Here is a 16,250-nt window from a genome sequence, read left to right on the forward strand (position 1 = left end):
ATATATTTGTCTCTCAATAAAATTTATTTCATACTTAAGAGTCAATTAAATTCGAATCTTAAATTACTTTGTGAAAAGATATAAGCCCCTACCACTTGTGTCAACATCCGAATTAACCCTTGGTTAAAATACTTGGTTAAAATAAATCATGTTAAAATGAGAATACTCACTTTGTGTGGGCCTCCAAGTTGTTGAAAGCCGAGACACTTCCTACCAATATTATAGTCAGAAAAAAAAGTAAAGTGCATTTAGATCTACATAGGAGTTAAATAATTACATAAAAAAGGAGTTAAGTGATTAAATAATTACCTTCCCATTCTTCAGGCATGGACCACGGATAAATACGTTTATTATCCGAAACAAAAACATTATAATACTATCATTCTTGTGTTGGACTTGGAGACTTTGATAGAGGTTGATCCATTCAACTGCAAAATGAGGATCGAGCAAGAGAGTGATGGAGTCTCCGCTTCCACAAAGCACCTCGTCTTTGCGTATTACGTCACTGGTCATGGTTTTGGCCATGCCACTCGAGTCACTGAGGTCTCTCTCTCGCTCTCAAATCACATCCTTTTTCATTTTCGCGACATCTTTGGCCAAATGAGTTGCTGGGTTTTCAGTTTTGGCCTTGATCATCTGTTAAAAACAAAAGTTTGAAAATTTCTAAGTGTGTCTGTTTTGTGGGAATTTTTTCTTTTGATATGTGATGTGAATTTTAATTTGAAATAATGAAAGGTGGTGCGGCATTTGATTCTTGCGGGGCATGATGTGCATGTGGTCACTGGTGCTCCTGATTTTGTTTTCACCTCTGAAATACAGTCTCCTCGCCTATTCATTCGCAAAGTGAGTTTATTTATTTATTGATTCTTCTTTATATATATATATATATATATATATATATATATACTGTTAAACTCTCTTTGTAATGCTATCCAAAAGGGGTAGTGTTCTAGTCAATGACTGATATGATTGTTAAGGAAGAAATAATAGCTAAATGCATACATATAACCTGTGGATTGTAGCCATGTAGCTTGTGAAAAGCTTCAAGATTTTGGTGAAAAAGGATAGCTTTAGTTCTGTGCAATAAAAAAATGTTGAATTAGTCCTTGTGATTAAGATTTGTTACATGCTCAAGTGCAATTGCTTTTAACAGTGACACGACACGATCTCAATTGCGACAACATCTGGCAACTATCGCAATTGGGATCATGATGATCAGTATGCGAAAATTTGTACCCTTCGAGCTGCACTTCAGTGTGTATATGACTATGAGTACAATGCTTTTAAGAGACTGCATTTCAAGCACATGTTTATCCATTTGTGTAAAATAGGTGCTTTTGGACTGTGGAGCTGTTCAGGCTGATGCTTTGACTGTTGATCGTCTTGCCTCTTTGGAGAAGGTATGGCAATGCCCTTGCCTTTAGGATTACTTATAGTTGTAGTGCTTTGAGGTAGATGCTTTAATCTTTTTTTCTTTCTGTTGCTTATCCCTTGTTTTGTTTGTGGTTGTGTTAGTATTCTGAAACGGCAGTGAAGCCGCGTGCTCAAATCTTGGCTCAAGAAACTGAGTGGCTGAACTCTGTCAAAGCAGACTTAGTGGTACATGAAATGTTCTTCCCTTTTTGATTGGAAACAAAAGTGAAAAGAGAAACTGATAATTAATTCATATTGTTTGGACTTATAAAAGATGAATTTGGGGGAAACTATTCTTATTTATGAGCAAGAGCTGATAACCAGAGACTATGAATTTGATTTCTGCTTAGAATAACTTTAACACATTTGTTTGATCTTTTCAAAAAGGTGGTTTTCAGGTTGTTTGGATTTGTCAGTATTATTTCTTAAAAAATTACAATAAAAGACACTAAGCACCTGCACCTCTCAAAAAAACATATATGATTAGGACTTGTAATTTTTAAAATTTAATAATATTTTTTTCTTATTCTGGAAAAAAGTTTCTTTTTCTTTCTCACCACTTTCTATCTTTTTTATACAAGTGATTATTTCAAAAAGCTATTCCTATCATCTTCTAAAAACAAGAATCTGAAATCTGATTATTTTCATATTCTGCCTTTTTCTCCCCAAAAGTTTATCCAAAAACTTAAAATATCTTAAAAATGTTTTTTTGAAAGAAATATTATACTTGGTGGATCCTTGTAAAGCTAATATGAGAAAACAGGTCTCCGATGTTGTCCCAGTTGCATGTCGAGCAGCAGCAGATGCTGGCATTCGCTCTGTTTGTGTGACCAATTTCAGGTAACTTATGTAGACTACCATTTTGGCTTCTTAATGCTATTTTCTTTTGTCACTTACAGTAATTACTTAAGGAAAAACCATTATATAGGAAGCATATGAGCTATTTGCCAATGTTGTCATTGTGATAGAAAATTTAACAGACAAATATTTTCATGAATTTTATTTATTCTTTCATCTCAGACTCTCGGTTTAAGGTATTTTCCTCATTTTATTCTTACAAATGCATTCCAGGTATTAATTTGAAGTTGCTATTGAGGATATAAATATACTTTCTAGTTCATTGCCTAAACTAGTCTGTACTGTATAGTAATTGTAACTTTAAATATAAATGGATGCCCAAGACTGATTGTTTTTTTTTTCAGAACCCATAATTACCCTTGTTGCATATCTTTTTGATTTCAGTTGGGACTTCATCTATGCAGAGTATGTCATGGCTGCTGGACTTCATCATCGTTCAATAGTTTGGCAGGTGACAACAATCTTCTTTTATATAGGAGGTTATCTTGTCCCATATGTTTGTTCCTTGAGTGAAATGTAAGAAGTTGTGATTGCTGCTTTGTCCATTATTTCTGGAATTTTTATGCTCCACATTTAGTCACTTGTATAAAACTTGTGACATATATCTATATTTTAATTAATTTTTAGTATTTCTTAGCTATCAAGGTTGAAGAAGAACATTGCAGAATTGTCAAATAAATTGGTGCCGCCTTTCTGCATTTTCTTCACATTTCTTGAATGTATTAGTAATTGGTAAATATCTCTCACAATTTAATGTTTAAAATTATTTTCTACTTTGCGTTGATCAAAATTTGAAATTTTCAAACAAACCTGAAATTAATCCAAATATTTGGATGTCATCTATGCTCTTAGTCTGTTTCTAACAATAATTGTGAAACATAGAAATAGGCTGAATGGAAGTAAAACTTTTAAACTGGAAATTGTCTTCTTGCACTTGCTATGCTTTGTGCTTGAAAATGATAAATAAGTGTTGTTGCATATACACTAATGAAGATAGCCGAGGACTATTCTCATTGCGAGTTCCTTATCCGCCTCCCGGGATATTGCCCAAGTAAGTCAATTTTTATACAATTTCATGACAATAACCTAACATCCACCTAAATCTGGTGATGGGAACGGTTAACTAGAATTTGGCATCTCTAATATTCACAGTGCCTGCTTTTCGTGATGTTATTGACGTCCCTCTGGTAGTGAGGAGGTTACACAAATCTGCAAAAGAGGTACTACCTTACAAATCTTTGTGGATCTATTTGATAGCATTATTTATCTCCTAATTAGGCTTGTGATTTTCCTTGTTGAAGGTTAAGAAGGAACTTGGGGTAACTGATGATGTGAAGCTAGTTATTCTCAACTTTGGTGGGCAGGTGATTACCTAGATCTTCTCTTTTACTCTTTTAAAGACCAAACCTTGATAGTTTTTTTATTGGATGGGTGGGAGAGGGGGGGATGTCTTGTAACAAATGCTTGCACTCTTTTGTCTCTTTGCGCTCATTGTTGTATTGTTCATTTACTTGAATTGTGGATTGCTTCAATTCTGTGATGAATATATTTTGGTTGAGGTGCTTTTATTATCTCCAGTACCAAAGGCAAAACTGTGTGCTGCGTTCATTTCCAATTGTTATTCTTCCAGTTTTTCCACAATTATCTTCTCTTACCGTCACCTTTGTGCCATAATATATTTCAATTAAAATCTCATGATTATAATCTGCTGCTATATTTATGTTCAATTCTGTCTACTGTTGACATTATGATTTTTTAAAGTGTTTAAGACTCCATCTGGTTGATCCTTTTGCACCCTACATCAGTTAAGCAGCCCATGTCGCATAAAATAAAATCCATGCATACTCACTTGCACTGTTTACCACACATTAATAACTTGTGTCAACAAACTCTCCACGAAGCTTAGTCTGTTATGTGAAAGACTATGAATGATTAGTCTGTTATGTGAAAGACTATAAATGATTGTATATCTCTAACATACCTCCTCATACATAAGAGCCCTTTGGGATTAAAGGGAGGACAATACGCATGGCTATTTTACTGTGTATGGAAATGCAACTTCATTTAAAGGAAACTCCTGACTATGTGGTCATACAGGCTTTCAAACCTTGTTGAGAAGTAACTCTACTAAATACTTGTTAGAATTAACTGATTTAAAGCACATGTGTAATAATTAGTATTATGTATCACTCTTTCACTTGTGTATGTTATAACCTATAATAATGTGCTGATTAATTCTTCTTGTAACTAATAATGTTCTTGGTATAACTGTGGTAGTTCTTCATTTTCTGTAAAATCAGCAATGCATATATTCATGTATTGTTCTAATTATCATTTCTGGTAGTCACAAATTCATAATAAAGTCTACAGTTCCTATAAAGATATTTTACAGGATTTGTTATTGTCAATACTAATTTGTTATTGTTCTTTGATCATCTTATTGACCATATATACTTGTAAATTTTACACTTTTCTGGATTTTATGCCATGGAACTCTATTAATGACCCCCATCATCTGACTTCTGGCTGCCTATATTATGTCTTGTCTCCAGCCATCAGAATTGAAGCTAAAGGAGGAATTCTTACCACCTGGCTGGTTGTGCCTGGTACTTCTTCAACTACTCTGCTATGTATCATTGTCTCATTTAAAATGTTCGTTTATTGTACTTGTGCATTATTTGGTGATGTCTTTTCTGATCCAGGTTTGTGGTGCTTCAGAGACTGCAGAACTTCCGCCTAACTTTGTAAAACTTGCTAAAGATGCATATACGCCGGACATTATTGCGGCATCTGACTGTATGCTTGGTCAGTATGAAGCTTGAATAGCTGCAACTTCCAAAGCTGGATTAAATGAAATAGTTATACTAATTTCTATTTGTTATCTTAGGAAAAATTGGATATGGCACTGTTAGCGAGGCCTTGGCATACAAGTGTCCTTTTGTCTTTGTCCGTAGAGATTATTTCAATGAAGAACCTTTTTTGAGAAATATGCTTGAGGTATTCTATTGACTTTCTCGATGTTAGTTTTCTTGTATTTAACGTTTTTTGTATTGAGTTCTTTTCAAGTAATTATCTTATTTTTTTAGTTTTATCAAGGTGGTGTTGAAATGATTAGGAGGGATTTACTGACTGGTCACTGGAGACCTTATCTTGAACGTGCAATAAGTTTGAAACCCTGCTATGAAGCAGGCATTAATGGTGGTGAGGTACCCTCTTTTTCTTTTATTAATTGACTCTTCAAAAACTATTACTTTGTGCAACTGGTTTATTTCTGTAACTTCATAAAATTTTATTTGTTGTTTTTTCTTTAACTCTTAAGAATTGGTGTGGAATAAAGAAATGGATGGTCAATGATAAAAGTAGGGGATGGACTCATGTCTAAATTATTACTTTAGGAATGAGAAAATTTTAACTTTCCATATTCGTTATCTCATGACCATGAAGTATCTGTTTGAACAATGAATTGAAACTCCCTTTAAAAGGGAAACACAATTTATGAGGCAACATTAACTTTGTTCTACCAGAGTAAAAAGGAATCTCCAGTGTGCAAACAGAGTTTACAATGGAGATTCATAGCCGAAATGCGCTGAACCATGCATATCTGATCCCAAATGACCCAGTTATAGTATAACTTATATAAGCCAATTCTTTGGTTGTCCTTTGGGATTATCACAAGCAATGTACTTTTAAATTTTAATTAATTAGTTAAATACATTTTTTCCTGTGTAATATCTGCAACTCCATGAAATCCTTTACCATTCTTTTGCTGGTATTGCTTGAGGTATTAATTACATCCTGCATAGTAGTTAGTATTGTATGTATTTGATGAATCAATGAATTGTTGAGTCTGTGTAAATGTTGTAAACAGTGACCATAAATTGACTAACTGGAAAGATCTTGATATTTGATGGCCAGTTCTTCTGATCATATATATATATATATATATATATATATATATATATATATATATATATATATATATAGAGAGAGAGAGAGAGAGAGAGCTTTTAAACAGTTCTGGCCCATAGATATATATAATGCAGAATTTTGATGAGTGCACCTGACATTCCCGCTCTTTTGGGTTTTATATTTGGATTTGTCAGTGATATTGGTTAATGTCAATTAGGTTTGTAATCCCCACTAGAATATTTAATCCAGCATTGTCATTGCCAGTAATTTTTATTGTTTGGGATGAATTTTCCAACCCCATGGGTCGTCTTTGTAATTTAACTGAAACATTAAAATGTTTGTTTTAATTGGATGGTAATCATCTACAATTAGTGATGATCTGAATATTTAAATTCTTCTAGGGTTGTTCCTTTCCCCACCTTGATCATGTAGTTCTATGTCATCATTGAAGTCTTCGATTATTCCAAAAGAATTGATAGCTTTTTTCATAAACATTTGAAAATGTAGGTGGCAGCCCACATACTGCAGGAGACGGCTTTTGGAAAAAGTTATGCATCAGATAAGGTAAATGACTTCTGAATGTGACTAGTTGCAATGTTGGCTTTTGTTAATTTTTTTGAGCTCCTGGTCATTTTTGGTTTCATGAAGATATAGGGAAAGTAATAAAATTTGGAATTTCATTTCAATTTTAACTTAATAATTCTAGCTTAGTGGGGCAAGAAGATTGCGTGATGCCATAGTTCTTGGGTATCAACTCCAAAGGGCCCCTGGTCGAGATATTACAATCCCAGAATGGTATGCAACTGCTGAAAACCAACTTGGCCGCACAACACCTGGTTCCCCTGTGGATGATGGAAGATCTGCGTTTAGCTTGTGAGTATCACTTCACTTTTCAGGGTTATATTTTTCTTTGTTGTGTCCTAATAAGAGACAATATAACTGCCTCATTGTTTTCGTATATTCTTTCTTCAGGGACATTGAAAACTTTGACATTCTTCATGGAGATATTCAAGGACTTCCAGATACTGTGGCATTCTTACAGAACCTATCTGAATTACAGGACAAGCACACAAGGCGGGAGCGTAAGGCTGCAGCTAATCTCTTCAACTGGGAGGTCTTAATCATTTTGTTTGAAAATCATTTCTTTATAAAATCATTCTTCTGGACTAAGAGCTCTCAATGGCTACAAGCTATCCTTTTAAAGATATAAATACTGAAGAAACCACATTACAATAACACTACACTAGTTTCTACTGAATTCAGATACTTGTTATTTTCCTGTTTATTCTTTCACTTTTGACTTTGTTTTATTCATGTGACAGGAAGAAATATTTGTGACAAGAGCTCCTGGAAGGTTGGACGTTATAGGTGGTATTGCTGACTATTCTGGAAGTCTTGTCCTGCAGGTTGAATCTATCTCCCCAGGGTTTTGTTCATTGCATTTGATACATATAGTTTCAACTGTTAACTTCTTCACGTAATTTGACATTTATTATTACACATTATTATAGGCTTGATGCTCTAAAGTTTAGTTTTAGTGAATCCAACTAATATATGCGGTAGAAGGAAATGATGTGTTTCTACTCCTTTAAAAAAAATTAAAATAGGATCAGGTGTTGTTAATTTGATAAAGTACTTCAAGACTTCAGGGTTTTATACATGTGTGTGTGCGAGCACATGTGTGCATGTATGTTACTGTTAGGTATCTTATCCATCAGACCCAAAACAAACTACTTTCATTTTCTATTGCTGACAAAAAACTTAACAAGAAGTCTTTATATATCAATGTTTTGAAAACCGGACCAGTCATTGAACCGATGATAGTATTGGTTCAAGGTTCAATGGTCTAACCGTGGTTGAACCAATAATAATTAAATAATATTGTTTTAAAATATAATATATTAAACAATTTAACAATATTAGAGAAATAATATAATTTTATTTAATGACATAATAGCATGTATAGTTTTAGATATATTTATATTAAATTAAGCCAATACTAATATTTTTAATTATTAAATTAAAACTCAGTAAAAAAATTTATTAAATCAAACCAATATTCTAGAATGAAATAAAAAATATAACCTAATTATTATTAAAATTAAATATATAATATTACGAACACAGTTTAGTATTATAACTTATAAAATAAACTTTCTAATAAAGTAATAGTTAATAAGAACCAATATGACGTTCAAATTATGTTATTATAATTTTTTTTAATTATAGTTCCATTAATTAGTTCCACAGATTGGATGAAAATGTTTCATATTATGTTTTGTTATTATAAAAATGTTATTGTTTTTATAGTTGTATTAATTAGTCACATTGATTTGTCAGAGTGTTAAGGCTGAAAATGGTTAAGATAGTTTTAAGTTTTAACATCAAAATATTAGATTCCACATTGGTAGGATTTTAGAAAAGTCTTAGTTTGCCTTACGTGGAAATGTTTGGATGGTTCAACCATCAGAATGTTAGCTCCACATTGATTGGTAGTAAAGGCACTGCAGTGATGCTTCATATATAAAATATATCCCGCTGCACATTGAGTCCCACATTGGCTGTGTGTCACGGTGAAAAGTAAATCTGTTCCTTTAAAAGCAAATGGCTACTTTCAATCTCAGCAGTAGGTAACATGTCAAATCAGTTTTAAACATTTTTAAGCAACCTGTGGAAACCGGAGATACAGGTTCAAGCGGTTTGTAACCAGTTTTATGGTTTGATTGAACACCAGTTATGTACTTGTTTTGGACCAGACAGCTAGCCGGTTCATGGTTGAACCAGCTGGTCTGGTTTTCATAACCTTGGTATATATCAAATAGAATAATGACCTTATTGAGTACTGATACTTGTAAGCAACATTTCCAAGGGAACATGCATTGATTGACAAGGGTGTAAAGTGAGCAGCATTCTTGTACATTCTTACTAAATGATGTTTTGTAGCTTTTCAAATTTGAAAGAGAATCCGTGTTAATTGTTGAGATAGTATTGGCAGTTGATAGTAATTATTTTTTGTATATACCTCTACTGCCATTGTACTACTGTATTAAATGCACTCTACTACTCTTATATATCAAGTTCCAACTTCCAACTATGTTAAAAGTCTAAGTTGTTAGGTGGAGGCTTGCAAGTTTTAAATCTCTAAAAATACATAGATGTACAGTGCTAAACACTGACATATGTTACAATACAATCAGTCTAGTCTGAAAATGTTACAGAACTGACAAGGTTATTCATGAAATTTTTAAACAAGTACTCACTTTGGCTCTCTTTCTTTTCACTCTTCTGTAGATGCCAATTAAAGAAGCCTGCCATGTTGCTTTACAAAGAAACCATCCAAGTAAACATAGGCTATGGAAACATGCTGAGGCTCGACAGAATGACAAAGGGAGAAATCCAACTGCTGTCTTGCAAATCGTATGTTGGAGAACATGTGAAATTTCTATATTCTATCAGTTAACATTGACAACTATTGCTTGGAGTTTGTGTAACAATGAAGCATGAGAAGTGAATAACGTTGATGATAAAATTACACATTATCTGGATATCTCCATATCCTTGCAATTTTAGCGATAACAATACTTTCTTACTGTGTATTTTCAACGAATCTGGATCATTTCAGGTATCATTTGGCTCAGAATTGAGCAATCGTGGCCCAACATTTGACATGGATTTATCTGATTTTATGGATGAAGACAAGCCAATCTCATATGAGAAAGCAAAGAAATACTTTGCTCAAGATCCTTCCCAAAAGTAGGTAGCACTTGTGCATGACTTTATATGAATAAGGCATGTCTGCCATTCTATTAGACTAATATGATTAACTATCACAGGTGGGCAGCATATGTTGCAGGGGCAATTTTGGTCTTAATGACTGAATTGGGTGTTCAATTTGAAGATAGTATCAGCATGCTGGTACCTTCTGTTCTCTACCTATGTTACTAATACTTCATTTTAGCAAACAAAACAAAATATCATACAGAATGCTTAGAGAATTTTCCATGAGCGTTGTTCACATAATTGCCAATTAGTTTCACTTTCAACTCATTTCTTGATGATCATTCCTCTTTTAGTGCCATGTTGAAACATTAGTCGAGGCCTATAATTGTGCCACTTACTCTATCTCCATTATTCTAAGATGTAGACATTGTAAACAAATATGTAGGTTTCATCTGCAGTCCCAGAAGGGAAAGGTGTATCATCTTCTGCATCTGTGGAGGTTGCTAGTATGTATGCTATTGCAGCTGCTCATGGTAATCATGCTCCGTCTTAATGTTCATTTTACGACAACTATAATCTTAAACTCTTTCATTGTTTTTGGACATTTTATTATTTCTTATGGAGTAAAATTAATCTTCTGCTAGACCAAGTTGTTTCACAAAGGAGATCTCTTTGAACAACTATTCTTTCTAATACATCAAAAAGAAAAACTTCTCTTTTTTCTGATCTTGATTCTGTTTTGATCTTTACTGAATGCTTAAATTGGTTCAATTTTTGTCCATTGATTAAATTAATTTCTATCTTTGTAACTCAGGATTAAATATCAGCCCAAGGCATCTGGCCATACTCTGCCAGAAGGTTGGACTTTATGCAGTACTCTGATCAATACTGATTTTGTATGATTGTAATTTTATCTCTAGTATGCATTGTCCGCTTGATGTATTCAATCATTTTCATCAGGTGGAAAACCACATTGTAGGAGCACCATGCGGTGTCATGGACCAGATGGCTTCTGCATGTGGTGAAGCCAACAAACTTCTTGCTATGATTTGCCAGGTGTGCATCGTTACAAGCTATCAAAAACAATATTTTCCTGCTCTTATGACACTATGATGCTACTGCTCGTTATTGATGCAGCCTGCAGAGATTGTTGGCCTTGTTGATATTCCCAGCCATATCCGTTTCTGGGGAATTGATTCTGGAATAAGACACAGGTTGGTGGTCTATCATTATTTGCAATAATTTCTCGCATACATCTTTTTCTGCTTTGTGGCAATTAGTTTGGGTTTCCTGTAAGTAATAATTCCACTTTCGAAGAAAATCAAAAGCTGCAATCAATGTTAGACTGTAATCTATAAAAAAAATTAAAAACGTAGCTGCTGAACTCTTACTCTATGAACATGTTCCCTTGATTTAACAAATCAATATAATTTTAATATCTACAGCTTTAGACCCAGAATATCTTTCAATTTGAAGCTTATAAATTTATAATTAGACCCCTGTTCATAGATACAATAAAATTATTAATGAACCACCTAGCAGCCTAAGCTTTCAGGATGAGTTGGTTGTTTATGGAGCCTAATAACATTGACAAATTCAATAGGACCCATGGGCTACAGCTCATATCCAGCAAATTAAGGAATTAACCTAAAATCAGGGGTCTAATTACTTATTAAAATTATTATCTTTATTTTGTACACTTCATCACTAGAAGATCTTGAATCACAATTTTATGCTTAAGTTTTGTTTCAGATTTAATATAGATTTTTATCTTGAATCACAATTTTATGCAAAAGTTTTATAGATTTTGAATCACAATTTTATGCTTAAGTTTTGTTTCACATTGATTACAGTCTAACTTGTGGTATTTGTATAATATAATTAAAGTATGTGCTCAACTTGTAAATCATGTTAGGGTTGTTTCATTTTTTATCTGTTTCTGTGGTTTTTGTAACTCTCACGAAGGTGGTCAGTTAGAAATATAGAATAATTTATGAGCTGTAACCTAACTGCTTAAGCTTTTTGGATCGTTCTATCCTTTAACCAGAATATACTGTTCTACTCCTCGTTATTCTTTCTTCAATATGTTCATGAATTGTGTTGTCGATTTCAGTGTTGGAGGTGCAGACTATGGTTCTGTTAGAATTGGTGCCTTTATGGGTATGAAGATGATAAAGGCCAAGGCATCTGAGGAATTGTCTGAGACTTGTGCTGCTAATGGGTTGAGCTATGATGAAGTGGAACAAGATGATATAGAACTACTTAAACAGGAAACCTCCTTAGATTACTTATGTAACTTGCCACCTCATAGGTAAGTCCTTTTTTCTCCTTTACTTAACTTAGGTTATCATGAGGGGATTATTATGGCAGATAAATTACGTCTGCATATAGAACTACTTTGATTAACAAGAAGCACCCTTTAATTACTTATGCAATGGATTTGTAGGAGTAAGAAGATAAATTGGTATCATTATATGTTTTTGGATCATTATTATGCTTTACATTATATTGACGTTTTCAATTTTTTTCATCAATTTTCCCTTTTAGATACTAGCACCACTCCATAAATCTTGAAGTTAACATATTATTTGTTTTTATTTGTAGATTTGTGACTCTGTATGCTAAGACAATTCCTGAGTCCATTGTTGGTGAGACATTTTTGGAGCAATATCAAAATCATAATGATCCTGTCACTACTATTGATCCGAAGCGTACTTACGGAGTTAGAGCTCCCACAATGCATCCCATATTTGAAAATTTCCGAGTCGTGGTTAGAACTTCATTAAAGAATTTAATTGGTTACAAGTAACTGATGATTTGTTATAATTGTTGCATCCTTTTGCCCAATTATTATGTATAAGTCTCAGTAAAACACAGTCATGTATATATTTGGCAAATTACTATTATATTTTCATTATTTTGTAGATCGTAGGATGTGGTATATTGTATGTTTGAATGTTTTGTTGTGCAAAATCTAATTTTTTTAAGAGACAATGACTTTCGTAAAACTCATTTTTATCAGACACAGTAACTACCTGTTATCGTGAAGCAATTATATTCACGTGTCCTGGTTTAAATATTTGAAATTTTAATTAATTCTCCTCCATCATATGGTGTGCAGAACTTGAAAGCACTTTTAACATCTGCAGCTTCAACCTATCAGCTTACAGCCTTAGGAGAATTGCTATATCAGGTACATCTACAGCTTCAGTTGATCAACTTACTGTCCTAATTTAGGTACTCTGTTGCAGAAGTTATAATGCAACTGAAATATAATTTTAGATGAACACTTGGTTAATAATGATTTTTTTTCATATTATGAACAATTGTATTGTTCATGATAAAGCATTCACTTAATTTTAACATGCATATAACAGGAAGATTAGAACAATTAGTTAGATGTCTATATTATTTACTGTTAATCAGGTTAAAATGCAAATTAACATGCTTATTACTTGTTTGATAGGAGGTTATTTTCTTATCCCCTATTTTGAACATTAACTTTGGTATTGGAATTGAAGACTACCAAACTATAAAAGGTGAAAAAGTAATTGAGTTTAATTATCTTTTGCAGTGCCACTACAGCTACAGTACTTGTGGACTTGGATCTGATGGAACAGATAGGCTTGTAAACTTAGTGCAAGAGTTGCAGCACAGTGCAGCATCTAAAGCTGAAGGTGGGACATTATATGGAGCCAAGATAACTGGTGGTGGTTCCGGTGGAACAGTTTGTGTAGTTGGCAGAAACTGTCTCAAGAGCAGTGAACACATTTTTGAGGTATAGTTTTTTTCTTAATTATAAGTTTAACACATTATTGATTATTATAACTAAGAAATACTTCATATCTCTTTTGGATGGCAGGTAAGGAAAAACTTTTTAGGGTTAAATATATTTATAATCCCTGCAAATAGGGAAATGTTCAATTATTCCATATAAAAAATCATTTCCTTTTGGTTGTTTATTTTTGGAAATGTCATGTATGCTCCCTATATGCAAAAATGGGAGGCGAAAACGAGTCGAGTTTTTGTCAAGGCAAGGACTACACCTAACATTTCAAAAACTGATGGACTAAAATGAAACAATTTTTTAGGGACTAAAAGTGAACATTCCCCCATTTTGAAGAACTAAAAATATATTTAACCCAAATTTTTATCAAAATGAGAGGGGATGTTGTTTTTATTGAAAAAGTTTATTTTCATATAACATTTTACTATTTTAATTGAATTAATGTAAAAAAGTCTCTTGCATAAAAAACTTTCATGGGGGGAAAGAAACATTCTTTTCCACTATGTTATTTCCCTTTTCTTCCATCTCATTCTTATAGAACTTATTCAAAATAAATCCTTAGTAAGTGAGACTTCATTAAATACTTATAGTCTGAATCCTGCAACAAATTTTGATGCAGGTTCAGCAGAGGTACAAGAATGCTACTGGTTATTTGCCCTTCATTTTTGAGGGTTCATCCCCAGGTGCTGGAAAATTTGGGTACCTAAAAATACGCCGTCGAGCTACCCCAGAAAAGGCGAACTCTAGCGAGGATGATGGTGCACTCACCCCGGAAAAGCCTAATGCCAGCGAGGATGATGGTGCAGTTGTGGTGGAGAATAAGAGTTGATCATGGCTTGCATTTAAGCACCTTAGGAATTCTTACCTATGTGATCTTTCCCCAGAAATGTATAGTATGGTTAAATTTTGTAGCACTTTATTTTATGATTTATTTAGTACAATTTATGGCCAGGATGGAACTTGCTGGCATGTTAGAATATCTAAAATGTGAATAAATAGTGAAACAACAAATCGTTATGCACGAATAAATGGATATGTGATATTCTAAATTTGAACTTTTCTTTTACTTAGTGTTTCCGGATGTGCACTTTTTTTCTTGATAGTAGTTTATACTTTCTACTGATTACTGAATATGGTTTTCTCTGCACAAATTCTTTCTTATACTTTGAAAAATAATTATTATAAGTAAACCAAGTGTCTTATAAGAAACTGCTTTTCAAAAGTTCAATTTTTTTTTCTCTAATTAATATTATAAAAAACTTAGGCTCTGCTTCTGGAGCTGAATACTCTATGAAAAATCTTTTCTTGCATGAACTAAGTTAGTCTTGTTTTAACATGAAGATTTCTCATAAATTAAAATAAATATGCAGTAACTACACACATGAGAAGCTTAAAGAAAAGAAAAAGCACACAAAAATTATATTAGTTTAACCACAAGCCTTGGTAGCATTATCTACTAAAAGCAGGCACCAATTATAAATGTATTTTTTCTCATTTACCCTCCTCAAGCTTTGAGAGTATTTTTTCTTAGCCTCATCAGGCTGCTTCTTAACAAAGTATTCTCACATCTGCAAGATACAATGCTAATTATTCCGAAATAAAATGAACACACTAGAAGAGAGATAGGTTAAATAGTGTGTATGCGAGTTCTTGAAAGTTTTCTGCAAAACAACATTTTCAACGTATTCGTCAATGTGAGAAAAAAAAAAAAAACAGAAGCAAGATTAACACAAGCTTTTTTATTAGTTTAGCCTGAACTAAGTCCAATTTTCTTACTACGCAAAAGGTCCCACTAATCAACATTGTTACAAACATATAAATCATGTGTTGCAAATGTAAAATAAAATTTCGATATTTAAACATATTTATATATTATAATTTTTTATTAAAATATCAAAAATATTCATTTACTATAAAGTTTAATTTTAAAACAAACATCTATCATGCAAATATTTTTAATTTAAAAACATGTTCGGACAAAATCACAACACGTGTGCATTTGCACAGAAATGATTTAAATGATGAGTCTAAAGATGTATTTGGTTTAAATGATAAAAATAGAAATGATTGAAATAGAAGAATTTTTTTTAAATTAAAGTACACGGTAAAAGTACTCCCTCTATTTATTTATAAGACTTAATTTCTGTTAGAGATAGGAAGAACAATATGAAGATCAAACTGTGAAGAATTTTGTCCTTTTATATGTCCAACTTCTTGTTTAGTGACATTTGTATTGATTGTTGTTTTTTAGTCTTAATATATATGCGTGTTCATCATGCGTCACCACGTAGAAGTAGGAAGATTGTTTCTAAGGGAAGAAACATCTTCAGTACATCATCTTTGTTTTAATTGATTACCGTGTATCCGTAATTGATTACACAAGTCTTTTGAGAAACTTGCAGAGGGATCTTCGTTGTGGTTTAATCGATTACCCCATATTCGTAATCGATTACTCTATTCTGATGAGACCATGTTTGTTTTCTTGAGTCTCTGCTTTAATCGATTAGGAAGATATAGTAATCGATTACATGGTTCTTGAGAGTGTTCCCAGAAGTGATGAATA

The 16,250-nt window shown here is 32.8% G+C and overlaps 1 protein-coding gene across 1 annotated transcript; it reads left to right on the forward strand.

Moving 5' to 3' along the window:
• Positions 1-371: 371 nt before the first annotated feature.
• LOC114393671 (L-arabinokinase-like) lies at positions 372-14,753 on the forward strand. Its single transcript, XM_028355059.1, has 29 exons — positions 372-543; positions 736-843; positions 1,332-1,400; positions 1,516-1,599; positions 2,177-2,253; positions 2,656-2,722; positions 3,265-3,322; positions 3,424-3,491; positions 3,573-3,635; positions 4,824-4,877; positions 4,974-5,076; positions 5,159-5,268; positions 5,358-5,477; positions 6,688-6,744; positions 6,887-7,053; positions 7,153-7,294; positions 7,503-7,586; positions 9,472-9,597; positions 9,803-9,933; positions 10,014-10,095; positions 10,346-10,433; positions 10,715-10,758; positions 10,861-10,956; positions 11,038-11,114; positions 12,014-12,211; positions 12,505-12,670; positions 13,022-13,093; positions 13,475-13,678; positions 14,307-14,753. The coding sequence occupies exons 1-29, from the start codon at positions 436-438 to the stop codon at positions 14,514-14,516; spliced, it is 3,033 nt and encodes a 1,010-aa protein (XP_028210860.1). The 5' UTR covers positions 372-435; the 3' UTR covers positions 14,517-14,753.
• Positions 14,754-16,250: the final 1,497 nt, after the last annotated feature.

This window comes from Glycine soja, chromosome 17, assembly GCF_004193775.1.
Source record: "Glycine soja cultivar W05 chromosome 17, ASM419377v2, whole genome shotgun sequence".
In the NCBI taxonomy this organism is placed as follows: Eukaryota; Viridiplantae; Streptophyta; class Magnoliopsida; order Fabales; family Fabaceae; genus Glycine; species Glycine soja.

Excerpts from the sequence above, each read along its gene's own strand:
- LOC114393671 (XM_028355059.1), top strand. The coding sequence starts at position 436 with ATGAGGATCGAGCAAGAGAGTGATGGAGTCTCCGCTTCCACAAAGCAC. Across the intron at positions 2,723-3,264 it reads ATCGTTCAATAGTTTGGCAG|ATAGCCGAGGACTATTCTCA; the intron begins GTGACAACAATC and ends ACACTAATGAAG. Across the intron at positions 7,295-7,502 it reads CTAATCTCTTCAACTGGGAG|GAAGAAATATTTGTGACAAG; the intron begins GTCTTAATCATT and ends TTCATGTGACAG.